The sequence below is a fragment of the Delphinus delphis genome, chromosome 3 (assembly GCF_949987515.2).
Source record: "Delphinus delphis chromosome 3, mDelDel1.2, whole genome shotgun sequence".
Classification (NCBI taxonomy): Eukaryota; Metazoa; Chordata; class Mammalia; order Artiodactyla; family Delphinidae; genus Delphinus; species Delphinus delphis.
This window is the reverse complement of record NC_082685.1, coordinates 11776803-11804778: the sequence shown is the minus strand read 5'-3', so window position 1 is coordinate 11804778 and position 27976 is coordinate 11776803. Positions and strand designations below refer to the sequence as shown.

The 27976-nt window shown below is 41.9% G+C and overlaps 2 protein-coding genes across 2 annotated transcripts; both read left to right on the top strand.

The window, feature by feature from the left end:
* The first annotated feature begins 331 nt into the window (after positions 1-331).
* LOC132421673 (ETS domain-containing protein Elk-4-like) lies at positions 332-9465 on the top strand. Its single transcript, XM_060006470.1, is given in 7 exon segments — positions 332-633; positions 2925-3034; positions 3686-3832; positions 8152-8479; positions 8481-9106; positions 9109-9403; positions 9405-9465. Coding segments are annotated over 7 exon segments (1869 nt in total).
* A 987-nt stretch (positions 9466-10452) lies between these two features.
* On the top strand, positions 10453-22218 carry LOC132422868 (zinc finger protein 709-like). The gene is made up of 4 exons (XM_060007957.1): positions 10453-10555; positions 17893-18019; positions 18225-18285; positions 18962-22218. Exons 1-4 carry the CDS (start codon positions 10553-10555, stop codon positions 20436-20438), a joined length of 1668 nt encoding a protein of 555 aa, XP_059863940.1. The 5' UTR covers positions 10453-10552; the 3' UTR covers positions 20439-22218.
* The last annotated feature ends 5758 nt before the right edge of the window (positions 22219-27976 follow it).

Sequence of the window (27976 nt, the reverse complement as noted above, 5' to 3'; positions counted from 1 at the left end):
ACAGGCAAAAAACATATCTTTAAAAAGAACCATCCACGGCTCTGTGGAGGAATGATAAACAATACTGCGTACTTCAAAATGCACCACGGAGGACAAATATTGGTAATGAAGCTATGAACTGAAGAGGGGAAGATGGCGTTTGGGAACGTGGGGAAAGATCTGGAAATTTAGGCATTTACTGCCTGCTCTGGGAAGAGCTGGGGTGCAAGAACAGGGTCGTGGATTTGTGACCCTGTTCCTCAAACATTCGGAAAAGTGAGGGGAAGAAGAGTCCCCACCCCCGCCAGGGAGAAAGGAGGGACTAAGGACCCCACAGATCACAGCTCCACCTATGCATGAAGCCCTGACACCGAGTCCCCGGTTGTCCAGTGATCACCCTCCCTGTGGACACCACACAATCTGGAGTAGACACGGTCGCAGCAGTGAGCGGAGAGGCCGCCCTGGGTCCCGACTGCCGGCCGCGCCCCGGGTGGACTCTGGTCTGCAGACTCCGGAGTTGACCGTGGGGAGGCCCGGGTCCCACCACGGCCAGTTCCAACTGGTCCTTCCGCCCCCGTCTTCCAACACCCGTCTTCCCAACTCACCATTTCCCAGTTTCTCTGGTTCTGCGCTGTCCACCTCACGACTCTCGTGGCAAGTGCAGGTCACAGCAACAGAGGCTGCCGCTGAGCCACTTGAGGACTTTAAGGGCAGAAATCACGCACCCAGGTCGAGGCCCGACTGAAGAGCAACAGAGCACGCAGACCACTCGCCCTACGTAGTCATTGGAGCGTCGCCCACACGTCTGTAACCAGTGACTCCCCTGATTGGACAGTTTGCAAGGCCCCGCCCTCCCGTGCCTGAGTGACAGGAAGCAGGAGGTCAGGTCTCAGAGCGGAGCTGGTACTGGCCGTGGGCGGGAACTGTCCCCTCCACAGACACTGCATTGAACCATGAGGCCAAGAGGCCCTCACGGAACTGTGCCACTTCTTCACAAACACGGACACTTACAAGTGATCTCCCCATATGTAATAATGAGTCTGGCTCCATTTTGAGCTTTGATCATTTCCTGTGGGACCTCAGGGGCACTTGGTACTGGTGGGAGGATGAACCCCACAGTCTAGACCAGGTCCCTGGGCCTCTCAGATGCTAGGTAACATCATAGTGAACGGCGAAGAGACCTCTTCCAGAACTGTGGCATCTAGAAAGGGACTGAGGGGGAGGGTGCCCCCTCCTGCAGGTAGGCTATGCCAGAGGGCTCAGGTTGCCCTCTGCCGTCATGTCTCAAATCTCAGTAGACATGCTGAGCTCATGGGGGGCTGTTTCCAGGACCCAAGCCACAACGAGCAGCTGCGTGGAGGGTCAGATGGTCACGTCCTAGGACAGCTTATATTTCCAGGAGAGCCTAGTACCTGGTGGAAATTACAGCTTCAATGGCATAAAGTGTGAGCTAAGACGGGGCAGTTTCTTGAATAGAAACAAAATTGGTAAACAAGGAAGATGTTGCCTTCAAACATCATAACAACCTAGGAGATGCTGTGGGTGCTGAGAAGGACGATCTTTCTTCATGGTGTCAGGGAGGGAATTTACCAAATAATTTTTAGAAACTTAACCATGGTGTCAGGGCCTCACAGTATGTGTAAGCTAATGGCCCATCCACTTTTCATGAGTTCCCTTTTTCAATATCTGTATGTCCCGAATGAATGTTAAATAAACTTCCTCAAAGAGATGTCATTAATGTAATGTTATACCTCTGCTCATGGAGCCTGGTGGAGGCAGGTCAGACTATACGTGCAGAGACTGTGTGCAGTGGCAATGGTACTGAGGTTACTGGAGGGTAACCAGTAAAGGTGTTCATGTCCCTTTAGAGGTGAAGGCTATCTGCAGCTGATAGGCTGTGGAAACAGGCACTGAACAGAAAAGACTTAGCCAACTCCATCCAATCCTATGACAGCAGGATATTTACCACTTGCTGATTGGATGGAGTTAGTACTTTCCATAATGTTGGAAACTAAAAAATAGGTGCGTATTTGATGTAACCACAGCCTCAAGTTTGCAGTAATCCATTGTGACGTGTCATTCATTTTTCCAGGTTTAAGAATAGGTGAAATTGGCTGTTAAAAGGAGAAGTACCTTTACTTCTCCTTTTAAGAGGGGATAATCACCTCTTCACTAAATAACTTTTGTATAATGTTTTCCAATCCTTCAAGGCTCTGTTTAATTAACCTTGGGCCATGTTACATAATTTACTTGGAGGATAAGGTCTGTGGGGTCCCATTCTGTGAAGCCAATTTGGAAGTGGCAAAGATTTAATTTAATTTTAGTTTTTGAATCATTGGTTCAGAGTTTTCCTATACTTTAGGACAATGCTTGCTATGACCATGAGGAATTTAGGCAAGAGAAGAGCTGGCTGATAGTTAAGGTGAGACATGCCTATTTGTTTCCTATCTTATATTCAGTAATTCCCGTAAGATTACCGGGGGTACCTTCCTTAAATTTAGTAGGATCCCAATATGACTGTAATTTGAGAACTGGTATTGATTAGTTGCATGAAGGTTTGTGAATTAGTGCATTACAGCAGATGGCAAAATTAATTCAGAACCTATGTTGTAGAGGCCCCAGAAACCAAACAGTACCCCTTTATCTCTTTTGTAGTATAAATTCTTTTAGTATATTTTGGATTTCCAATGGGTCAAATTGCAGGCCTTTCCTTTTTTTTTTTTTTTTTGGATTCCCTCTCTCTTGTTTGTTTTTTGTGTCACTGGATATACCTTGGGGGAGGGGTGTCCTCTCTACCCTGGTATTTATATATTTTTCTCCGGCAGAGGGCCTCATATCAACACCACCGGGATTAGAAGCTTTCCCCATGACAACTGGTTGCTTTATAGAATTTAAGGACCCCAGGCTTAAGTCAGGTTTGAACTAATCCCTTTGCTGTTCCACAGGGGTGCCATGACTGTTGTCCCCAATATAACTTGGACTGTCAGGATCTTAGCTGCAGTAGAGGCAGGGGCAGTAGCAACAGAAGAACTTGGTCCTGGTGAGAAGGGTCCTGGTGAGTCTCTGTATAAGGAGTATGGACTTGGCCTGCCATCTAATGGCTGCCGTTCCCCTCCCTTCTCTTTCTCATTTATTATTTTTTTAAATTTATTTATTTTATTTATTTTTGGCTGTGTTGGGTCTTCATTGCTGTGCACGGGCTTTCTCTAGCTGCGGCAAGCGGGGGCTACTCTTCATTGCAGTGCGCAGGCTTCTCATTGCAGTGGTTTCTCTTGTTGTGGAGCATGGGCTCTAGGCGCTCGGGCTTCAGTAGCTGTGGCGCGCGGGCTCAGTAGTTGTGGCTCTCAGGCTCTAGAGCGCAGGCTCAGTAGTTGTGGCACACGGGCTTAGTTGCTCCGCGACACGTGGGATCTTCCTAGACCAGAGCTCGAACCCGTGTCCCCTGCATTGGCAGGCAGATTCTTAGCCACTGCACCACCAGGGAAGCCCCTCTTTCTCATTTTAAATGACAGCTGTTTCGGGAACAAGGACCTGATGGGCTCACCTCTTGCACAGGGTATAGTCCCTCTCTCCCACCACCTCCAGGGTACGCTGGGACTAACCCAGCCTCTGTCACAGTTTCTCTCTAACACACAGATATACACTGGCACAGACATCAACCCAGGATTCCTTCAAGAGCCCCAACCCCATATTCCTGCTCCCAAAGGCTTAGGAATTCTTGAAACTTTCAACACTGGTCAGCTGATCATAGAACTGAGTCCTGGTGGGGTTAACAATGGAACAGGGCAGCACAGCTCACAGCACAAGCTCCCCAGCAGCCCACAGTGCCAGCCGCCATCAGACAGCAGAGCAGGTGTGCGAGTCACAGCAAGAGAAGACAGACAGACCCATGAGTTGTGGTCATGTCTGAACATGCCGCTTACGGCACCAACTGTTATGGTTATCTGCAGAGGTGTGGTTCCCATGTTGAGACTGATGCTGGTATATCATACACATACACACACATACACACACACACACACACACACACACACACACACACAGGGTAGGATGAGGCTTATGACACAATTGGAGTCTCAGAAGAGAGCAGGAACCACCTCTCAAGCAGCTCTGAAATGGCTTCAGCAAGCAAGGAAAGGATTCTGGCCTGGGTTTTTATCATGGCTAGGGGGTGTTAAAGAAAAAATATTCAATGACACTTGTCAAAGAGCGTAAAGCAAATTTTACCCAGAACCACTGTGACAGGTATAGAGACCACTGCAATGGGATTTCACAGGAGGTGAAAAATGAGTTTGGGCTCAACACTGAATACAGTATGGGCGAGTGGGAATTCATGGCCAGAGGTCAAGGTGAGGATGGAATATTAAAAGAAATAGTCAGGAGTTAGGGGGTTCTGACTAAACGGACCTAACAGGATTGTACCGAAGACAGGCCAGGGTGATCACACATCACTTGAGGGGTGATGAAAGTGGGGAAATGCGATCAGATATGGGGGGTAGGGGGATTCTGGTTCAACTGACAAAGCAGGGTTCTTACTAAGAATGGATTTACAAAGAACTACACAAATAGGCCTAGGAGGTTCAGGAGCCTGTTAATCAGGCTCAGACTTTAATAGTTTGAGGAAGGAAAAAATCTTTGAGGGGGGGCGAGGGCAGGGAAAGAGTTCTGCTTGTGCAGTTGGTATCTGAAGCCAGTGCCAGAGGAGGGAGCCCCAGGACTTTCTTAACAGCTTGTCCAGGTGGGGACACAAGGGGAAGAGGGAGAGACGGGTGGCGGGGGTGGGAGGGATTGGGGTGGTAAGCTGTCAGCAAACATCAACTCGGCAGATTCCAACTACTCATTACAAAGACAAAGGTGGACAACAAATATATGCATTCCCAATTGCCTGTTCTTATATAAACAAACACAGGAGGCTCAATAAATAATCAAAAGTGTATGTTCGGGGTGGCTGGAGTAACAGTGCTGAAGGAAACCAGGGTATGTTGGTGGTGAGTTACAATTTAGAAATAGAATTTCCTATCTTACAGAGTTACTTTGAAATAAACAGAAAAATTTATATATACAATGATTTACTATTTACTAATATTTCTCACCCTTTGTATATAAAAAACCATTCTAAGATTTAATTCCTTTAAACACAATTACTAAAGTATAAACCATAAATTTTTCAGGAAAGGAAAAATTTCAAATCTCTGCTAACTAAAACGACAAGGTACATCCTGGCTTATCCTTCCACTCTATCTTTCATGGGGGTTATTTTCAGGAATAAGTAGAATATTATGATGCAGTAGAGGCTTGGGTTTAGCTCCTTAAACGTAGCAGGATTTTCAAAGATTTACATAAGCTTTGAATAGTTTTCCTCACATCAATTAAAAAAGGAAATCAATTGCTTTAACCTTTTAAATTTCAAAGTTCTCTAGGGACATGCATATACAAACATTGATCTGAAAATCAAAGGTACCTGAACACTTAAACATTCATCTCACATCTTGAGGTTCTCTTGCCTAAAAGGAACAAAAATACTATTTAGTTCCACAATTTTCTTGCCTTGCTGACATCATTTCTCTCAATCAACCTAGATTTTTAAGCCCCCCCAAACCAAAAATGTTATTTCTCACACTGGGAATTAATTATATAGTACTAAGGGAAACTAGAGCCAAATGCCTGCACTATTCAATGGATGAAAGAATCCAAAGAAGGAAACACAAATATTGGAATCAGTACAGATAAGTAGCCAGCAACCCACAGGACAAAAGGAGCCACGTTCGGAAAGTTTAACACACGCTAGGCTCTCCTGGTTGAGACAGAACTGCTGGACCAGGTCAGTCCCTGGTGGAGGAGGGTAGGGACCAGCTGAGCAGCCACAGGAATAAATTCTCTCCCTCCTCTCTCTGGGTAATAATGGAACCACTCCCTTTCTCAGAATTCCATTCCCACAGTGAGAAAACACATCAGGACTCAGTTTAAGGCTGTGACTAAAATAAGCTCCCAAATGCATAAGCTCTAACCCAGGACACAGTACTTGGAGACACTGACCTCAGGCCTCTGCTCCCAGGCACACTGCTACTGACCACCACTGATTTTTTAAAAAATTTATTATTATTATTTATTTATTTTTTTTTTTTGCGGTACGCGGGCCTCTCACTGTTGTGGTCTCTCCCGCTGCGGAGCACAGGCTCCAGGCGCGCAGGCTCAGCAGCCATGGCTCACGGGCCCAGCCGCTCCGCGGCATGTGGGATCTTCCCGGACTGGGGCATGAACCCGTGTCCCCTGCATCAGCAGGCGGACTCTCAACCACTGCGCCACCAGGGAAGCCCCTGTTTTGTTTTTTTAAACTAGATTCTTTACATTTATCTGAGTAGAAGATAGCCAATCTGGAAGTAGAAATAATTTTACATCTTCCTAACCAATCTTTAGGTGTTTTATTGCCTTTTCTTGTATAACGGTTTTGGCTAAAATCTCCAGTACGTTCTCAAGTAGAAGTGGCAAGACCAGATATCCTTGTTGTGTTCCTTATCTTCAGGTGAAAGCATCCAACCTTCCATCATTAAAAATATTAGCTTTAGGGACTTGCCTGGTGGCGCAGTGGTTAAGAATCTTCCTGCCAATGCAGGGGACACGGGTTCGAGCCCTGGTCTGGGAAGATCCCACATGCTGCAGAGTAACTAAGCCCATGTGCCACAACTACTGAGCCTGTGCTCTAGAGCCCGCACGCCACAACTACTGAAGTCCGCGCGCCTAGCAACAAGAGAAGCCACAGCAACAAGAAGCCCGCAACCAAGAGTAGTCCCCACTGGCTTCAACTAGAGAAAACCCGTGCACATCAACGAAGACCCAATGCAGCCAAAAATAAATAAATTAAATAAATAAATTTAAAAAAAGAAAACATGCTCATTAGCACTATTGACAGAATAAGGTGTTTCCTATGCAATTAAGACTTATGTGAATATAAAGTAGAAGAGAATCGGAGAATATTCCCAAGCAGTAAAGTCTGAATAGTTTCCTGTTGGACACAAAAGGCCTTACAAAAAAATCTAAATCCCAATGGATTGTTCATATGGATCTTATAAAGACATCAGTGGAAAGCTACACCTCTATGAAAATGGAGTCAAATAAATCATTGGTGGGTTTGAGAATACTCTTTTTTTTTTTTTTTGGCGGTACGCGGGCCTCTCACTGCTGTGGCCTCTCCTGTTACGGAGCACGGGCTCCAGACACGCAGGCTCAGCGGCCATGGCTCACGGGCCCAGCCGCTCCGCGGCATGTGGGATCCTCCCAGACCGGGGCACGAACCTGTGTCCCCTGCATCGGCAGGCGGACTCTCAACCACGTGCCACCAGGTAAGCCCCTGAGAATACTCTTAATTAGGAAAGCAAAGAATCTGAAAAATAAGCTGGAAGATGGTGTCCTTGACTCCGATGTATCTGTCTCTATCTGTATGATGGCTCAGAAATCTGACTAACGCCTTCTTCACATCAGCTTTCCAAATCTCATGCAAAAGAGGCTATTGGTGAATTCTACCATGGAACCACAAAAGGGATGAATTCTGGAATACCTAGTTCCTGATTTAACCTTCAGGGAGGATATCTCCAACTCTACATTTTATGGTCCTATCACATCCCTCTTCTTAGATCAAAGTCTGCCTCAGTAAATGAAGATGTCACTATTGATCACTTGTATTTCCACCACATAATACACCTTAAACACTGTTTCAGGATCTGCTTTCTTGTGTAAGTAAATAGAGGGTAGCAATATAGAAAGTCCTGCTTTCCTTGATTATCAGTAAAGATTCACCATAAAGATAAAATATGGATATGGTTCATCTTCAGTTTTGTAACCATTACAAATTTTATATATATATATATATATACACATATATATATATATATATATATATATATATATATGATGTGGGCTTGAGTATTGACATTGTTAACTGAGATTGAGACTTCCAACTGATATGGCCTACAAATATTTGTGATGCTGCTTTTTTGTGTGTTTAATGTCATTTAAGAGGATGTTCATTTTCTTAAATAAATTAAAGTCTTATATCTGGCTCCACCACGGGGGTGTCAGTGGCTGCCTCACTGTCCTTGAGTTCTCAATGTTAGGAGGTGGCCGGTGGAGAGAAGCATGATGTTTGAGGAAGAGACCCTGAGGCACCCTCGCAAGTGGCCTCCTTCATTGCTGTTAACAATGCCATCACCCTGTGGCAGTTCCTCCTTCAGCTCCTAAAGGAGCCTCAGAACGATCACATGATCTGCTGGACCTCTAATGACAGGGAGTTCAAGCATTTGCAGGCAGAAGAGGTGGCTCGTCTCCGAGGGATTCAAAAGAACAAGCCTAACATGAATTATGACAAACACAGCCGATCCCTCAGATACTATTATATGAAGAATATCATTGAAAACGTGAGGGGTCAGAAGTTTGTGTACAAGTTTGTCTCGCACCCAGAGATTTTGAATACGGTTCCTATGCCAGTGGGCAGGCTTGAGGGAGACTGAAGCTTTACACATCAGTGAAGTCAGCAGCGAGAGATCCATAGATGAGGAGAATGGAGGGAAAAAGAAGCCACCGCAGCCTGGTGCCAAGACCCCTAGCTGCAGTGACTACAGACACTCTGGCTTATATTCTTCATTTACCCTCAAATCTTTGAACTCCTCCAATAGGAAGCTTTTCAAATCTATAAAGGTTGAGAATCCAGCTGAGAAATTTGCAGAGAAAAAAATCCCCTCTGTTATCAAATTTGTAACACCTTCCAAAAAGCCACCAGCAGAAACTCTTGCTGCCGTCAATTCAACTGACCCAAGTATTTCTCCATCTTCCAAGGAAACTATCCAAGCGTTGGAGAGTTTATATTCCCCCAAACTGCCTTCCCTAGAAACACCAACTTCTGCATCCAGCACAACTGCTGCTTTTACCACCACACCTCCTATTTCGTCCGTTTGCCCTTTTCAGGAACCTCCTAGAACACCTTCACTACCGCTGAGTTCCAACCCAGACATGGACCCAGACATGGACACAGACGTGGACGCAGACAGGGAATTAGTGGCTTCTCAGCCAATGGAAATTCCAGATAACTTGTCACCGGAGCCTAAAGACCAGGATTCAGCTTTGCCAGAAAAGGACAAAATAATTCATCAAGGTCCAAGAAACCCAAAGGGTTAGAGCTGGCACCAACCCTCATGATCACAAGTAGTGATCCAAGCCCACCGATAATATTAAGCCCATCTCTCCCTAGAGCTTTTCTTAGGCCAGCACTATTTTCACAGACACCCATCTTACTGTCTTGGAGTCCCTCGCTCTCCAGTATCTACTTTTGGAGTATTCTCAGCCCTGTTGCTCCCCTAAGTCCAGCCAGACTTCAAGGTGCTAAAACACTTTTCAAGTTTCCTTCTGTGCTGAACAGTCATGGTCTGTTCACTGTCTAGCCTGGATGGACCTTCCGCCCCTGGCCCATTTTCCCCAGATCTACAGAAAAAATAACCTATGCACTTGTGGAATGAGAGAACCAAGGAATAAAGAAACAGACAGACATCGAACAAGAATACTTTTAAAGTGCGCAATTGATACTTCCACAATGATAATAGTCTATTGTGATTTCTGCCATTTCCCATTAAAATGCTTATTTAGGAGTCCCTCAAAAAAATAAAAAGATTCACTCTCTTCCTACATTTCAATTATACTATACAGTATAAGTGTATCAGATCATCATGTTGTCATCTTTAAATGCAGTTTTATTAGTCAGTTATCCCTCAGTACAGCTGCGGGTGGGGGGCAGGAAGAGTTTCCAGGTACACTCCAATGTTAAGTACAACTTACTGTTTTTCTTCTATCAGTGAAAATGGGAATACAATTGCCTTATATATATTATAGCTGTTGACATTTCAAAGTTTTATAGGCACACAGGGAACACTAATCTAAAATAAATTTCCTTCCAGTGTAAAATGTACAGCTGAGAAGTTAATGCACACACCTCACAGCTTGTGGTTTGACTGAGATTTGTCCTGGCACGCAGCTAGGACTGAGTGATTCAGACCTCCTACCAAAGCCAAGTGCTCTGGGATTCTTCAGCTTAAGTACCTAATGAGTGGGGATGGGGAGGGATGGGTGGAAGGCTCAGCGCTGTCAAGGCGCAAAGATGAAACTGGAGCCAGCCTCTTTATTACAAACGGTGAGTTCACATCTAAGTGTCTGCCTTTCTTAACAAGAAGCACGGTTCCATGCCAGGGAATCCCAGGCCAGGGAAAAGTTCTGTTACAAACTTTAAGTGCCAGGCGAGGACAGATTCAATCCCAGCGGCGCTAAGTGATTCAACTGAGTCAGGCTGCCTCCCGCAGGTTGTCACTCAGGCACGAGGGGGCGGGGTATTGGAAATCTGTCCAACCGGGAGGCTGCTGAGGCAGGTGGGTGGGGCGATGCTCTGCACTGGCGTGGACGTCATTTCTTTCTCCAATTGCGCCTAGAGCCGCTGGCTGTGTGCGGTTCACTACCCCTGGAGAGCCCTCCATGTCACGTATCTGCACGGGTCTTTGGAGTCGTTAGGAAGGACTCAGACTCAGGAAAGCTCGAAATGGTGAGTGTGGTGCCCCAGGCTGCGGCCGCCGCGGAGGGACTGGTCGAAATCGGCCGAAGCCGGCCATCTTTTTGACATGGCCTCCTAGCGCTCCACGCCGGAGTCTACGGATACGCTGGGCCTGCGGCGCCGCTCGTACCTCTGTCCCCTCCGGCTCGCAGCGTGGGGATTGGCCCGGCAGCCGGGACCCCAGGCGTCCTGTTCTGTCACTTCGTGCAGGAACTTCCGCCCCGGCGTCTCTTTGCGCGGCTCTGCGCCCGCAGCCCCTCTTCTCTCCCGGATTGTGCTGTGAACTCGGGCGCCGTCTTCAGGTGACAATCGTGACTCGTTCTCCAGGATTCGGTCCTGGGATTATCTGTTCCCTGACGGGTCCCAGCCCCTCCTTGCTGCCCAGGGGGCACCCGTTTTCCTCTGAGTTTTCCAAATGTTTGGGAAGCAAAGTCTCAAATCAAAGACCCCCCAGCAGAGTAGGTCTTTGTAGGGCTTGTAGTAAATCATTACATTTCCATGTTATTCCCCGTCTTCACAACGTCAGTTTCCCCTCTCCGATTCACATCGTCTGTCAACTGTTCATCTTCCGTGGTCCATTTCATACAAACCCAATATTTTAATTGTTCTTACTATTTGCGCAGAGTCGTGGATTGCATTGGGAAGGGGGGCGGTCGGTGTATGTTTTACAGGAGCGGGAAGCCAAGAATAACTACTTGGAAGTAGGTGTATGAAATTCTTTCTCCTCCCCCTTTTTTTTTTCTGGGAAGAGACATCCTATGGGAAGTCCTTTTGTCGAGGTTTTTTTATGAAACTTTTCTGGACGATCTGTGCTGTGACCACTGCCCGTCCCTGGGTTAGTCCCCTTCAAAAGATTTATTCACTTATTTAAGTTTTTCTTTTCAATAGTGTAAAATGTATTTAATTAACAGAGCTTGAAAGACCATGTAAAATATTTCCAAAGAGGTAAGAGAGTTGAATTTCAGGGGGTAAAAAATTTTCAGTATTACATTCCAGTTGTTAAGAATTTTTGTTTCACTTTTTTAATTCCCTGAGTAAGGTGAGTTCTTTTGGAGTCTCCTTTACTGTTGGTTGATTTCAAATGAAATGTCAGGATTTAGACTTGGAGACAAAAAGTATTCAAGTGTGATTACTTACGTACTAATTAAACTTGCCTTGGAAATAATAAATGACTGACATATTTTTCCAGAAAGTAATAGATCACTTGGGGTTTTCTGGGTGAATTAATAAAAGTGGCTGAGAATTTTCTTCTCTCATTTCCACATACACACTGGGTTTGAGTGATTTTGCTGAATTGTCCAAACAGGGTTTCTGTATTTAAATGATCACTGGTGCTTACCGTATTTAAAGACTTGTTCTACTGTCACCACACTAATTTTAAGACATTTCCATCACTCCCAAAATGAACCTCATGTCCATTAGTAGTAACTCTCCCTTCTCATCCCGAGGCCTAGGAAATCACTAATCTATTTTCTGATTCTATATATTTGCCTTTCTGGGTATCTTACATAAAATATCGGTAGTGGTTGAGAGCGCCTGTAGTGGGGAGCAGAGCCTGAAGTCAGTATCTTCAAACTAAGGCCCCCTTTGAGCCTGCACAGGGAAGTGGATCTTCCTGGACATCCTCCTCCTGCCCAATCCTACCTGCTCACACCCACCAATGGTAGTCCTTATACTGTGAGAAGCTGCAGAGCCCTGAAATCTGGGGGTGCAAGTTCCCAAGGGTATAGGGATGTTGCCCTTTCAGGGTGGTACTTGTGATTTTCTTTAGCCTAGGCATTTTTTTTTTTTTTTTTTTTTTTGTGGTACTCGGGCCTCTCACTGTTGTGGCCTCTCTCGTTGCGGAGCACAGGCTCCAGATGCGCTGGCTCAGCGGCTATGGCTCACGGGCCCAGCTGCTCTGCGGCATGTGGCATCTTCCCGGACCGGGGCATGAACCCGTGTCCCCTGCATCGGCTGGCGGACTCTCAGCCACTGCGCCACCAGGAAAGCCCTAGCCTAGGCATTTTAAATGTTATATTTGAGTGGTCCCTCCATGATAATAGGTGCACTCAGAGTGTAATTTGTGCCCATTGAGAAGTCTGTGAGGATGAGGTGTCCTGTCTCGTGGACAAAGGGTTTATGAATATGGGAGTCCATTTGGATCAGAACCTTAACCTGAATCAGGCTTAGAGTTTCCTGACTTGTGATAATGGAAGCCTGGGGTAGGGAGAGCTTCCCTGCTTACAGGACTGGGGAGGGTTTGTGGAGCTCCCAGAGTTTATTCCTGTGGCTGCCCAGGTGTCCCTGCCCTCATTGAGGGACTGACCGTTTACAGGAGTTTTATCTCAACTGGCCTTATCTAGACTCTCAAGTCTGTAAAGATGTTCAACTTTCTGAATATGGGCTTCCGAATTGTACGGACACAGTCTGCTTGTATGTTTTGATTCCAATATTTGTGTTTCTTTTCTTGGATTCCTTTATCCATTCAAGATTACAGCCCTTTGATTCTATTTTCCATTAACACTTGGGCTTTTAAAATCTATGTTGATTAACAAATACCATCTAAGGCAAGAAAATTGTGAGGTCAAGTAGAATTTTTGTTTCATTTAGACAAGAGAACCTCAAGACGTGAAATGGGTGCATTTAAGTTCTCAGGTGCTTTTCCATTTTTAGGTCAGTGTTTGTAAGTGCCTGTCCCTAGAGAACTTTAACATTTAAAAGTCCTCTAGTATTCCTAAAGCAGATGAATTTCTATTTTAATGGATGTGGGAGAAAAGAAGAAACAAATTCTATTTCAATTGATACGAGGAAAACACCTCAAAGTTTATGTCAATCTTTCAAATTCCTAGTCCATTTAAGGCTTAATTGCAAACCTAAAATACAGTGTAATATGCCACTTATTTCTGAAAATATCTCCAACGTTTACTGTAATGGAGAGAAAACCTATAATATCCTGTGTGCCTTTAGTTAGAAAGGGAGTTTTCATTTTTTTGTGGTTTACACTTTTATATCCATTACTGTTTAAAGGATCAAATCTTGCAGTGGTTTTCTATATAGAATGGTTAAAATTAAATTCCTAAGGGAAGAAATTAAGACTCCCTGCCCACATGTTGCCCCGCTTCTCTGCTCTTCATGCCAGCTACCCTCAGATAACCAGTTTTGATTAAGCCTTCATCATCTTTTTAGTATTTTTTATATAAAACAATCCAGTGCAAATGCCTGTTTTTCTTAAAGTTTTTATTCTAGTAATGATTATTTGGGACCCACATATTTGTTGTTTCACTACTGAAAGTTAAGCCTCACCCCCTACCTTTCCCCTCGTGCCTCTTACTTGGACAGGCTGATAAGAAAGTGTGGAGGCTCCTGCTCTGTGAGCTGCTGTTTGCTGGGGAGATTTTCCTGTGCCCTGTGCTGCCCTGTGTTGCACTGCTGACCCCACCAAGCCTGGGCTGTATACAGGGAGGATACTGAGTTGAAAGTTTCTGTCAGTTTTTTGTACTTTGGGAGCAGGAATATGAGAATGGGGACCTCCTTCCTGTGGTCCTGGGTTGATGTCTGAGATGGAACCTATCTGTGTTTAGAGTGAAGGTGTGACTGAGGCTGGGTTTGCCCAGACATTAGTGTTGAGGGTAGGACTGGGGGAGTAGGAGGATGATTATACCCTGTGAATGAGGTGAGCCCAAAAGACAGTCACTACTTTCAAAAGAGCCGTTATTTCAGCGAAAGTGAAAGAGAAGAGACAGAAAGGCAGCCTGTAAGTGGTGAGATTCCAGAAGGCTCACCAAAACTTTTAAGTAACTCTGAGGCTGTTGCCCCTGCATCTGTTGCAACAAAGATCCTTAGCCTCTCGGTTACGGTCGACAACACTCACCGTCTCAGCTTGGCACAGCAAAGAGATTTGTTCAAACCCAACTTGAACTCGGGTTTCTTAAGCTCTATAAGGCAATCAGTGTCATGAGGAGGCCTCTAGCCCTGCGAGCAGTGATGGGAGGCTCTCTGAGGAGGACCTTAAGTTGGCCATAGGCTTCTGATGCAAGGCACTGTCCTAGGACTCACATTAATATGCCATTAAAGCTGCAATTATCCCCCCATACTGGGATCTCTTACAAAGAGAGGACTCCACTCAGGTGCCTATTATGGCTTTGGTACTGGAAACAGCACCCCAGGAGCTCAGCTCGGCCACTGACACCTACTTGTGATACGATGGAGCCAAACCTTGGCCGTTGGGCTTATGCTCCCTTGGAGAGATGACATTTCTTTCTTCAGTCCTTTGAAAGATGCTGTGGTGCTGTTGGAGCCACCCTCTCCAACACCTTGGTTCCCTGGGTAGCTGCCTGGGATTCACTGAATGCACAGCTCTGGGGAGTGAATAGACTAAAGATGACAGTACACCCTGGAACATGATGGAGCTCAGTGGAGAGTTGCTCCCCTTCATCCCTTAGTTGAGACAGCCTTGATGAAGGACCAAAACCAACTGTCGCCACACCTAACCAAACATCAGGCAGTCATCAGGATGAGTTGTAATGAGTCAGTGCTCTTTTTTTAAAATAGACTTCAGCTTTTTTTAGGTTTACTAGGAAGCTGATCAGAAATTACAGAGTTCCCAAATAACGCCTCGGCATCCACACAGTAGTCATTATTCTTTAAATCTTGTATGACTGGTCCATTTGTTACAATTACTGAACCAATACTGATGCATTAAAGTGGGCAGGTGACATTAGCGTTGACTTTTTGTGTTGCATAATGTATGGATTTTGCAAATGTATAATAACATGTATTAATCATTTCTGCACATATAGTGTAATTTTACTTTCCTAAACTTCCTCTCTGCTTCAGAGATTGATTCATCTCTTCCTCTAATCCCGAAATCCTCCAGAACCAAAGATCATTTTCCTGTCTCATGCTTTTGTCTTTTCCAGAATGTCATATACTTGGAATCATGTTGTATATAGCTTTGTCAGATTGGGTTCTTTCACTTAGCAATATACTTTTATGCTTCCTCCATGTGTTTTCATAGCTCTACCTCATTTCTTTTCATCAGTGAACAGTATTTCATCATATGGCTATACCGCTCATTATTTATTTGACTCTTGAAAGATATCTTGCTTACCTCTGACTTATGCCAGTTATGAATAAAGCCCCTACAGGTGTTCGTGTATGGGTTTCATGTGAACCTAAGAGCTATAAGAGTTGAAGTCATTTGGACAGATAGCAAGGAGTGTGATTGCTGGATCTTACTCAGTATGTAGTGTTTTGAAAGGAAGCTCCTGTTTTCCACTGTAGGGCTACCAAATTCCATTTCCCCCAGTAATGAATGAGGATTTTCTTCACCTTTTCACCAATATTTGTTGTTTTGAGTGTTTTGCATTTTAGCCATTAAATAAGTGTGTAGTGATATCTCATTGTTTCATTTGCAATTTCCCATTGACATTTGATGTTGAGCACATTTTCATATTTCCTGTTTCCCTTCTGTATGTCTTCTTTGGGAAGCTGTTTGTTAGATATTCGGCCAGTTTTTCATTGGTGGTTTGTCTTCTTACTTTGACAATAATACTTTAGATATTTTGAATACCAGTCATTTATCATGTATGCATTTTATAAGGATTTTCTCCTATTCTGTGATTTTCACTCTCTTTACACTTTCTCTTGAAAGAGGCATTTTTCATTTTAATAAAGTGAAATTATACTTTTTTTTTCCTTTTATAAATCTTGTGATTGTTGTTATATTTGATAATTTGTTACCAAACCCAAGGTGACCTAGATTTTGTTCTGTGATATTTTCCAAGAGTTTATTACTTTTGCATTTTACGTTTTTCTCTCTAGCTTCTTACAATGTATTCTCTTCGTTTTTTCCCTAGTTTGAATATGATATACTTTGATCTCCATTTCTGTGTTTTCATGTTTTCTGTTCACTGAGCTTCATGAACCTATAGGTATTGTCTATCATTAATTTTAGAAAACTCTTAGTTGTTACTTACATGTTCTATTTCTTTCTTTCTTTTCCTTTAGTTAATTTCATTATGTGTATCTTAAGTTTTGTGTTAAAGAAGGTTATGCCAGGCTTCATAAATATTGTGTTATATCTTTTAGTTCTTTTTGGTCTTTTTGTTAGACTCTGGTGAAACAGATTCTTTTGGGTATAGGCGTTAAGAACTGAATATTCGGGTCATATTTTAAAAACATCTTTTCTTTTTTCCAGTTTTAGGACATTGGTTTGCCCTTTGAAGTCAGTGCTCTTATGTCTCTGGGAGGACTTGTTTATTTCAAGCTTTTAAATTCTCTTCTTGTGAGATTAAGAATCACAGCTTCTAAATTCATAAATCCCAGAACTAGATTTTCACCTGGCAGTAGCCAGTATGGCTGCATGCCCAACACTTGTAGCTGAAATTGCAGAATGGAGACTTTATGTTGTGTTGGAGAAAACCACTGATGAAACCTATACATATTTTCTAATCATGGGAAAATTCACCATCACACTATTATGGACCTCAGTGAACCCCCTTGCAAACTGTAGCTCTTAAACTGTTCCTTAAGGACAGGCCCAGGGTATACTGTTAGGGTGTGATGAGAAGAGTTTTTCTGGCATGTAATTGCACTGTGTGTTCTAAAATTTGGCTGGAAGCAGCCCTGAGGCACATGAGTATAGGGATTTTGTGGTCTAATATAATATTGCTTCTTCCTCATGAGTGAGCTCTAAGTTTCAAATTTTCTAGCTGCATCAAATTATATATATAGAGAAAGGAAAAATAGAGTCTTTGATAATTGTTACACAAGTAGAAGGCAATGGTTCCCCAGAAGAATATATTCAGGCGTCTGCGTCTGATTTCTTTAAAGGCCTGGAGGACTTTGAGAGAATGTGGCCAGCTGGGATTTGTTAAAAGTTCGATTTCTCCAGGCACCTGGACTCTGATGTTAGATGATGGGACTAGGAAAAAGCTTCCAGTTCTTGACAGTGTTTCTATTCATTGAAGCCTCATGAGTCTTGATCCTCTTCCTTATGAAATGCTGTAAATGGAGCATCATAGGAAGAAGATGAAAGAATTTTTTTCACAAGAAATTGATGTTCTTAAAATGATATTTGTTTTATTTGTACAGTATTTCTGTCATTTCCCTGCATTCTCTGGGCTCTGCCATTGTGATATAAGTGATAATGTGTAAATAATTTTCATTTTTTCATGATGCTGCTAAATTATTGAGGAAGTGTGGAGAGTAAGTTTCTCATGATCAAGTCATAGAATAACTTTGTAAATAACAGAATCGTACGTAAACTTCCTATAAATGAAGTGTGGATGTCTAGTTCTGTCAATCTCATGCGTCTCGGTGTACACATATTTTCGGTATTTTAGGACTCAGTGACCATAGAGGATGTGGCTGTGGACTTCACACTGGAGGAGTGGGCTTTATTGGGTCCTTCACAGAGGAAACTCTACAGAGATGTGATGCAGGAAACCTTAAGGAATCTGGCTGCAGTCGGTAAGAATGAAGAAATTCCCTAACTTTGTCAATTAGATAAGAAGTATTTCTTACCTGTCAATATTGTTCCAAGATGTGGAACGTGGAAAGGGAAGACATTGGTAAAGAAACTAGAAATGGTCAGAGCTCATCCTGGACCTAGAATCTAATAATTTTTCTATAATTTATAGTACTTTGGGATCATTTTTCTGGGTCTGCATTTCAGGAGCAAAACGGGAATATCATGACATTGAAGATCAGTACAAAAACCAGGGGAGAAAATTAAGGTGAGTCACACTTAAAATACAAAGCACTGTCTCGTGAGAATTGCAGTAATATTATGAAAAATTTAAAAGAAGCAACATAATAACCCTGCCTTCAAATTGAGGTTTGTTTGTTTGTTTTAATTTATTTTTGGCTGTGTTGGGTCTTCATTGCTATGTGCAGGCTTTCTCTAGTTGCAGCGAATAGGGGCTGCTCTTGGTTGCGCTGTGCGGGCTTCTCACTGTGGTGGCTTCTCTTGTTGCAGAGCACGGGCTCTAGGCTCACGGGCTTCAGTAGTTGTGGAACCTGGGCTTAGTTGCTGCACGGCGTGTGGGATCTTACCAGGCTAGCGCTTGAACCTGTGTCCCCTGCATTGGGAGGTGGATTCTTAACCACTGCACCACCAGGGAAGCCCCATATTGAGTTATTCTTAGAAAATGTTTCCCAAAAATATTTTCTTAAATGGGATATAAATATTTAGTGTTTGCAAAATAGTTCACTTGCAGTCATTAACAATGAAACCTATACTTGAATATCACTTTTTAATAGAAGGTGTGAAGTCCCATTGAGAACATTCAGTGTATTCAATTTCTAACAGTTCACACATGATAGAAAACCAGTTCCTATAATTCATAATAAATATAATAAATGTAAAATGATTAATGAAGAAGTCATTAATAATATTCTCATTTATTACAGAACTTTTATGGTAGAGAGATTCTGTAAAAGTAAAGACATTAGTTTATGTGGAGAAAATTTCAACCTTATTCCAAATATCAATCTGAACAAGAAAACTCCTGGATTACAACCATGTGAATGCAGTGCATGTGGAACAGTCTTCATGGATCTTTCATCCCTTAATAGACACATGAGATGTCACATTGAACACGAAACACGAGAGTATCAAAAATATGGTGTAAAGCCATATAAATGTAAAGAATGTCGGAAAGCATTCATTTATCCTGGTTCTCTTCGAATGCATGAAAGGAGTCACACTGGAGAGAAACCCTATGAATGTAAGCAATGTGGAAAAGCATTTCCATATCAGAAATCCTTCCGAACACATAAAAGAATTCACAGTGGAGAGAAACCCTATGAATGCAAGCAATGTGGTAAAAGATTCAGTGCTCAAAAACGTTTCCAAATACATGAAAGTAATCACACTGGGAAAAAACCATATGAATGTAAGGAATGTGGGAAGGCCTTCACGTGGGAAACAAGCTTTCGACAACACATGGTAACACACACTGGAGATGGATTTTATAAATGTAAGAAATGTGAGAAGGCATTCATTTATCCCAGTTGTCTTCGAATGCATGAAAGGAGTCACAACGGAGAGAAACCCTATCAATGTAAACAATGTGGAAAAGCCTTTAAAAGTCCTGAAACTATTCAAATACATGAAAGAATTCACAGAGGAGAGAAACCCTATGAATGTAAGCAGTGTGGCAAAGCCTTTAATTATTTCAGTTCCTTCCAAATACACAAAAGAAATCACACAGGAGAGACACTGTATGTATGTAAAACATGTTCTAAAGTACTGAGTACTGCCAGTTCTCTTCGAAATCATGAAAGAATCCACACTGGAGAAAAGCCCTATAAGTGTAAAGAATGTGGGAAAGCCTTCACATGGCAAAAAACCTTTCGAAAACATATGATAACACACACTAGAGATGGACCTTATAAATGTAAAAAATGTGAGAGAGTATTCATTAATCCCAGTTCTCTTAAAATACATGAAAGGATTCACAGTGGAGAGAAACCATATCAATGTAAACAATGTGGCAAAGCCTTTAGTTACTACTGTTCCTTACGAGTACACAGAAGAACTCACACTGGAGAGAAACCCTATGTATGTAAACAATGTGGAAAAGCCTTTAGTTGTAATGAAAGCCTTCAAACACATGAAAGAATTCACACAGGAGAGAAACTGTATCAATGTAAACACTGTGAGAAAGCCTACAGATACCACAGTTCTCTTCGAACCCATGAAAGGAGTCACACTGGAGAGAAACCTTATCAATGTAAACAATGTGGTAAATGTTTTAGTTCAAAAAAAGGTTTCAAAGTTCATGAAAGAACCCATACTGGAGAAAAACCCTATGAATGTAAAATATGTGGGAAAACCTTCCGTTCCACTTATGTTCAACTGCATGAAAGAATTCACACTGGATAGAAAACATATCAATGTCAGGAATGTGGGAAGGCCTTCATTTATCTCTCAATCATTTGAAGACACATGAGACTGCACACTGCATAGAAAACATATAAAGTGTGGAGAATGGGAAAGGCTTCTCTGATCTCAGTAGTTTAAAAGGATGAAAGGATTCCCTAGATAAAACTGCATTTGTAAACAGCCTGGGTAACAACGTCAGTTGGCCAACATCATGTATGAGAATTCCCATGAAGAAGAAGTATAAATGTAAATAACATGAGATAACTTAATGGAAAGTACTCCATGCCTAATGTTCCAGAAAACCTTCAATATGAAAGAGTTTTTTTTAAAGTTCTATAAATATGTTGTTTAGTAAGGATCTTTCTTCAAGTGTATCCTTGAACAGTAGATCTCTCCTAATTTTAGAAATGAATATTAATGTGAGGTAATTGTGTACATTGTCTTTCAACAATAGTACATAAGATTTAAAGGTAGTGATTTTTCCTTTAATCAGATAATGATTATTTTTCTTTCCATTTTAACCCTGTTGGATCCATGGGTGAACTTAAGTGTATTTCTTTTTTTTCCTTTTTTTTTTTTTGGCTGTGCCATGCGTCATGTGGGATCTTAGTCCCTTTACCAGTGATCAAACCTGCACCCCCTGCAGTGGGAGCACAGAGTCTTAACCACTGGATTGCCAGGGAAGTCCGCAAGTGCATTTCTAATATGCAGTTAGTCTTAAATTTTTATAATGTTCTATTCATTCTCAGTTAATGAGCCATTGCAAAATGGCAGTTTGGTATTTGTTGGGTTATGCCTAGTAGCTTTGTGTGGCAGTTCCTGGATATTCATAATCTATTATATATAGTACCCTTTTCACTGAGAAAGATACTTTTTGGTGGTGGTGAGTATAGGAACCTTTTTTCATTTTCCATTATACTAAACACTTGGAATACATTTTATGTATGGGAAAGATGTCAAAAAGTATAGTTTCATGTAAATTATGCTTTGTATTTCCTTCTGACTGGTATTTGGTGAATAAACTATGAGACTTGTGATAATACAAAAAATCTATGGAGTTGGAGATATCTTGCCTGTGAGTAATATTAAGATCTAGACTTTCCATAATCCATCCCCTTTTTCGTTCCATATCAGCATTCACCAATAGCTCACCTGTGTGTGATTTAAAAGCAGGTACAAAGAAGATACTCTTCAGATACTGGAATCCCCACACTGGTAGAGAGGCAGATTCATAGGAGCTTCAATGACACCATCTTCCACCTTATTTTCCAGACTCTGTCCTTATAGTCAAGAGTGTCGTTAACACCACCAACAAATGTTTGATTTCCATTTTTATGGATATATAGTTTCCCCTGCTGTCTTCATACCTTCTACATCAGAGATGCATCAGAGTTTGAATTTTTTCTGTAAGGGCTCTTGTGTCCACTGTCTAAGTATTCCAGTGTTTTATGGTTGGGAATATTCTCTGATTCCACTCTTCTCTGGATTATATCTTCATAATGTCTAATTTGTGTAGGAAACACTTTGTGCTGTTAATAGTGCTAGTGAGTATGTGTTCCTGACTCACCATAGCATTTACAATGGTGCCACCAAAAAGAATGACATGGGAGTTTGTTTCTCTGCTGCGTTGTACAGTGGCTTCCTTGACCCATTGTTTACATGTGAGAATAAGCACCTTCCATCAGGAAGATGGTGGGTTTTTCCTGTTAATTGTAGCTGAATATAACCCCTCAATGTGTTTTTTATTTTATTTTATATAATTAAAACTGAATTTTTTTGTAAAACAGCTTTTGTAGTCGTTTCAAATATTTTACCAATTCTTTGATGCTTTCGTTAGCTAACACATGTTGTTTTTCATTTCCTCAAAGAATATATTGAAGTACCCATTTTATAAATATTCAGAAAAACTTGCAGTTTTCTTCATTTGATCATTATACAATATGAGTCTGTGAATTTTTATCCTGTGAATAGAAGGTCAGCTACTTTATCCTCAGGCCATTTCTTATTTTTAGTTACAGTTTTGTCCTGGATCTAATTTCTACTCATCTGCAAAAGTTTAATCTTGGGTTTTTTTCGGTGCTGTCTTGCCAGTGATCACAAGATCATACCTCTAGTCAAATACGGGGGCAAAACGAATTCAATTAAGAATTATTACAGGCAGGCTTCCCTGGTGGGGCAGTGGTTAAGAATCCGCCTGCCAGTTCAGGGGACATGGGTTCGAGCCCTGACCTGGGAAGATCCAACATCCCGTGGAGCACCTAAGCCTGTGCACCACAACTACTGAGCCTGCGCCCTAGAGCCCATGAGCCACAACTACTGAGCCCACGCACCTAGAGCCCTGCTCAGCAACAAGAGAAGCCCGCACACCACAATGAAGAGTAGCCCTGCTTGCCGCAACTAGAGAAAGCCTGCACGCAGCAAGGAAGACCCAACACAGCCAAAAATAAATTTAAAAAAAAAAGAATCTGTACATACACAACTGAATCACTTTGCTGTACAGCAGAAATTAACACAATATTGTAAACTAACTATACAATAAAAATTACAAAAGAGACTGATTACAAATCCTATAAGACTGTGGTGTGTAACAGTAACGGTGTTCAAAAGGACTTCTTATAGGAATTTTACTTGTGTTAGAGGATTTGATTGCTGTTCAAGGTAGCAAGAAGTATTGAATGCTTTTAGGCGGTTAACTTTATTTTATCATTGGTGATCATAAATCATTTTCTTGAAAGCAAGAACATTCTCGTGGAGCTAAACTTAATTGCTAAGAAACTTTATTCAATTATGTTATAAGAGGGGGCTGTTGGTCATTTTTATGATTTTTAATTTTATCTTTTATCACTATTAGAGACAGGTTATAAAATATAGATTCATTTCTTAGTATGCTAGGTAATATTTTTATAATCTCTTTTGTGACATAACCAAGGCCTATAAATTTAGGCAAATTGTGAGACAATAAAAAGCTAGCAAGAGAGAAAGATAGGACTGCTATGCCAGTGAACCCTTCTGAAGGACTATACTCTTTTCTTTAAACATTAATTTTATTGAACTACAGTTGATTTACAATGTTGTATTAACTTCTGTTGTACAGCAAAGTGATTCAGTTATATATACATATATATTTATTTATTTATATTTTTTCAGTTTATTACAGTTTATAATAGGATGTTGAATACAGTACCCTGTGCTATAAAGTAAGACCTTGTTGTTTATCTGTTCAATGTATAATACTTTGCATCTGCTAATTCCAAACTCCCAGTTCATCCCTCCACCATTTCCTCTCCCCCTTGGCAACCACAAGTCTATTCTCTATGTGTGTGAGTCTGTTTCTGTTCCATAGATAAGTTCATTTGTGTCATATTTTAGATTCCACATGTAAGTGATAGCATTTGGTATTTGTCTTTCTCTCCCTGACTTAACTTCACTTAGTGTGATAATCTCTAGGTTCATCCATGTTGTGCAAATGGCATTATTTCATTCTTTTTTATGGCCAAGTAGTAGTCCATTGTATATATTAACCACATCTTCTTTATCCATTCACCTGTCGATGGACGTTTAAGCTGATTCCATCTCTTGGCTATTGTGAATAGTGCTGCTGTGAGCATAGGGATGGATGTATCTTTTTAATTTATTTATTTTTGGCTGCATTGGGTCTTTGTTGCTGCGTGCAGGCTTTCTCTAGTTGTGGCGAGTGGGGGCTACTCTTCACGGTGATGCACAGGCTTCTCATCACAGTGACTTCTCTTGTTGCGGAGCACGGGCTCTAGGTGCACAGGCTTCAGTAGTTGTGGCACGTGGGCTCAGTAGTTGTGGCTCACGGGCTTAGTTGCTCTGCAGCATGTGGGATCTTCCCAGACCAGGGCTTGAACCCATGTCCCCTGCATTGGCAGGCGGATTCTTAACCACTGTGCCACCAGGGAAGCCCCAGATGTATCTTTTAGAATTGTAGTTTTCTCCAGATATTAGCCTAGGAGTGGGATTGCAGGATCATATAATCTGCATGTTCTTTTTTTAAAAATATATTTATTTATTTGGTTGTGCCAGGTCTTAGTTGCGGCAGGCGGGCTCCTTAGTTGCGGCTCGCAGACTCCTTAGTTGTGGCATGCATGTGGGATATAGTTCCCTGACCAGGGATCGAACCTGGGCCCCCTGCATTGGGAGCATGGAGTCTTTATCCACTGCGCCACCAGGGAAGTCACTCATCTACATATTCTTAATTCAGTACACCAGCTCTGGCTTCTCACTATAGGGGGAACAGGTTTTATTAAACTAATGCAAGCACTTGAGATTTCCCTGGTGGCACAATGGTTGGGACTCTGCACTTCCAATTCAAGGGGCCTGAGTCCAATCCCTGGTCAGGGAACTAGATCCCATGTGCATGCTGCAACTAAGAGTTCGCATGCCACAACTAAGGATCCCATGAGCTGCAACTAAGGAGCCCGCCTGCCACAACTAAGAGCCAGCACAACCAAATAAATAAATATTGAAAAAATAAAGTAATAATGCAGGCACTCACTGAACAAATAAGCACATAACAATAAAAATCTCCAGAAGGAATGGGTCCAGTTCCCAAAGTTGCTACATTATATTTCCTAAACTATCTAGTTTATATCAAAAATATGAGACATGTAAACAAACAGGAAGGTAAACCATACAGTGAGAATAAAGAGCAATAGAAAAGTGACCCAACTCTTACAAGGAGACTGCAGTAAAATTGCCAGGTGATGTCTCAGCAGAAAACAGGGAAGCCAGAAGGCAGAGGGAAACATTCAAAGTGCACTAGGAAAAAAGGCTGTCAACCAACAATCCTATATTCAAAACTATCTTCTGAAAAAAGATGCAAAATAAGGACTCTCTCAGATCAACAAAAAGTGAAAGAATATATTGATAGCCAATTGCCTCACGGGAATTACTGGAGTTCTTCAGGCTGATAGCAGGGGACTCCAGAAGATAATTCATATCAACATAAAGAAACAAAAACACCTGTACAGGTAATTCTGTAGCCAGAAAAGGCAGAATCAATACATATTTCCTCTTTTAGCAGATGTCAAAAGTACTGTGTAAAATCCTATGTATGTAATGTGTTACTAGGCCATTATATATAGCAGTGTAATATTTATGTAGTATGTTTGCCATTAAAAAGCATAAAGGTGGGAGTAACTGTACTAGGCTAAGGAGATGACCACAGATTGTACATAAGTGTGAGAAAATATTTCCGGGTTATATCATAAGTTGATATAATCTGCATAACAGTAATAAAAATGGCAAAAGGGAATAGAGCTTTATATGAGTAATGTTTCCATATATCACTGGAATTATGCTAGCATAAATCTGAGTCTCATTTTTAAAATTAATACATATATGTTAAATGAGCAACCTCTAAAAAAATTTTAAATGTATAATGGAGATGTCATTTAAAAATGAAAGTGGATGGGCTTTCCTGGTGGTGCAGTGGTTGAGAGTCCGCCTGCTGATGCAGGGGACACGGGTTCGTGCCCCGGTCCGGGAGGATCCCACATGCCGCGGAGCGGCTGGGCCCGTGAGCCATAGCCGCTGAGCCTGCGCGTCTGGAGCCTGTGCTCCGCAGCGGGAGAGGCCACAGCAGTGAGAGGCCCGCGTATCGCAAAAAAAAAAAAGAAAAAAAAAGAAAGTGGAAACTTGAAAATATTCACTTAATGTAAAAGAAGGCCTTAAGAACTAAAAACAACATGAGAATTGTAGGATACAGAAAGTAAAATGGCAGGTGTAATTGCCACTATGTATTAATACTAAATGTGAGTGGTTTACATAGCCCAAACAGGAGGAAGAGATTGTCATCTCAGATTAAACAAAGAAACCATGATCTAAATATGTGCTATGTAGAGGAAGCACACTTTTGATTCAAAGACACCAACAAATTGAAAATAAAAGCCTGTGATAGATATATCTGTGAACAACACCAACATGAAGACTGGAGAGATTATACAAATATTAGGCAAAATGGACTTGAATACAAAAGGTATCATTAGGCATATTGAGGGACATTACATCATTCCAACATGGTCGAACTTTATGGCTTGTATCTAAAACAGAACCTTGAAAAAATTATTATAGCCATTAATTACTAGCAGAGAAGGAAGACCTCAAATCAGTACCTGTATGTACTTCAAGAGACTGTAAAGATGAGGTCTTAAACACAAGGAGAAAAGGAATTAATACAAATTAAAGTAGAAATGAGTGAAACAGGGAATAGTAAAACTGTAGAGAAAACCAATGAAACCAAAAGTGAGTTTGTTACCCAAAAGCTGGGTTTGCCTCTTGGTGGGTGTTAGGCAAAAGACACATCCAAGCCAAAGGTGTGGAGAGGAAAGGATTTATTTGCAGCAAGTAAGGAGAACACAGGGATCTTTCCCAAAGCAGTGTCACTCAGAACAGCAAAACTGGAGAACTTCTAAGCTATGGGTACATGCATATTCTGAAGGGGCTTGAGAAGAGGAGAATTCAGCCAGGAATTTGGGCAAAGGTTCACAGAGTCCAAGCTTTAGTTGACTGAAGTCAGGAGGGTCAACACCATCATTCCATCCTTCACTTGGGGGCCTTAGGTCCTGCAGAACTCAAAGACATGTATCAGATTTTTATGTGTACCCTTGAGGAACTAGGACGCTGTTTTATCCCTGACCTATGGTTACTTGATCCTTTTCTTTTGTTCTTACATTCCCTTATTTTGGTTAATTACTGAGATCTATTCAAGGGCAAGCATTCCGGCCAAGCTTAGATCACAAAATGGCTTAGGCCAGAAATGGCTTCTTGTCTGTCAAGAAAGTCATGCCTGGTTCTCTTTCTCTAGGGACCCCCTTACCCTGTCTTCTTACAAGTTCTTACAAATTGACAAATCTTTAGCTAGATAGATCTAGAGAGAAAGAGGGTATATTCACATTCATAGAATCACAAAGAATGAGGGATATGACTATGGACATTACAGAAATAAAAAGGATTATAAAGGAATTCAATGAACAACTGTATGCCAAAATATAAGATAACTTAGAAGAAATGCATAAATTCCTCAGGAGAAACAAGCAACTGAGACTAACTCAAGACAAAAAGCAAAATCAGAATAGAACTATAGAGTGAAGTGGTTGAGTTGGTAAACAAAAAACACCCATAAAATAAATCTAGGCTCTACTTTTGTGTAAGTGGCTTCAACACTAAGTTCTCCAAAAATTTTAAAGAAGATTTGTTACTGCATTAGACTGGAGACTCCCCTCCTGGGCCCCTAGCTGAACCAACACCCCCCTGCCCCCGAACCCTCACTGGGTCAGGGAGTTCTTTCCTGCTCAGGTTTGAGCTGCCAATAAGGAAACTGAGTTTGGTGCAAGCAAGACAGGCTTTTATTCAATGGCCAGAGAAAGAGAAGGGGGAGCTAATGCTCTAAAGACACCTTCTCTCTGATTACAAGTGAGGACAAGCTTTTTATAGAAGTGGGTGGTGACTTCCCTGGCAGGCCAGTGGTTAAGACTTCACCTCCAAGATAGGGGATGTGGGTTCAGTCCCTGATC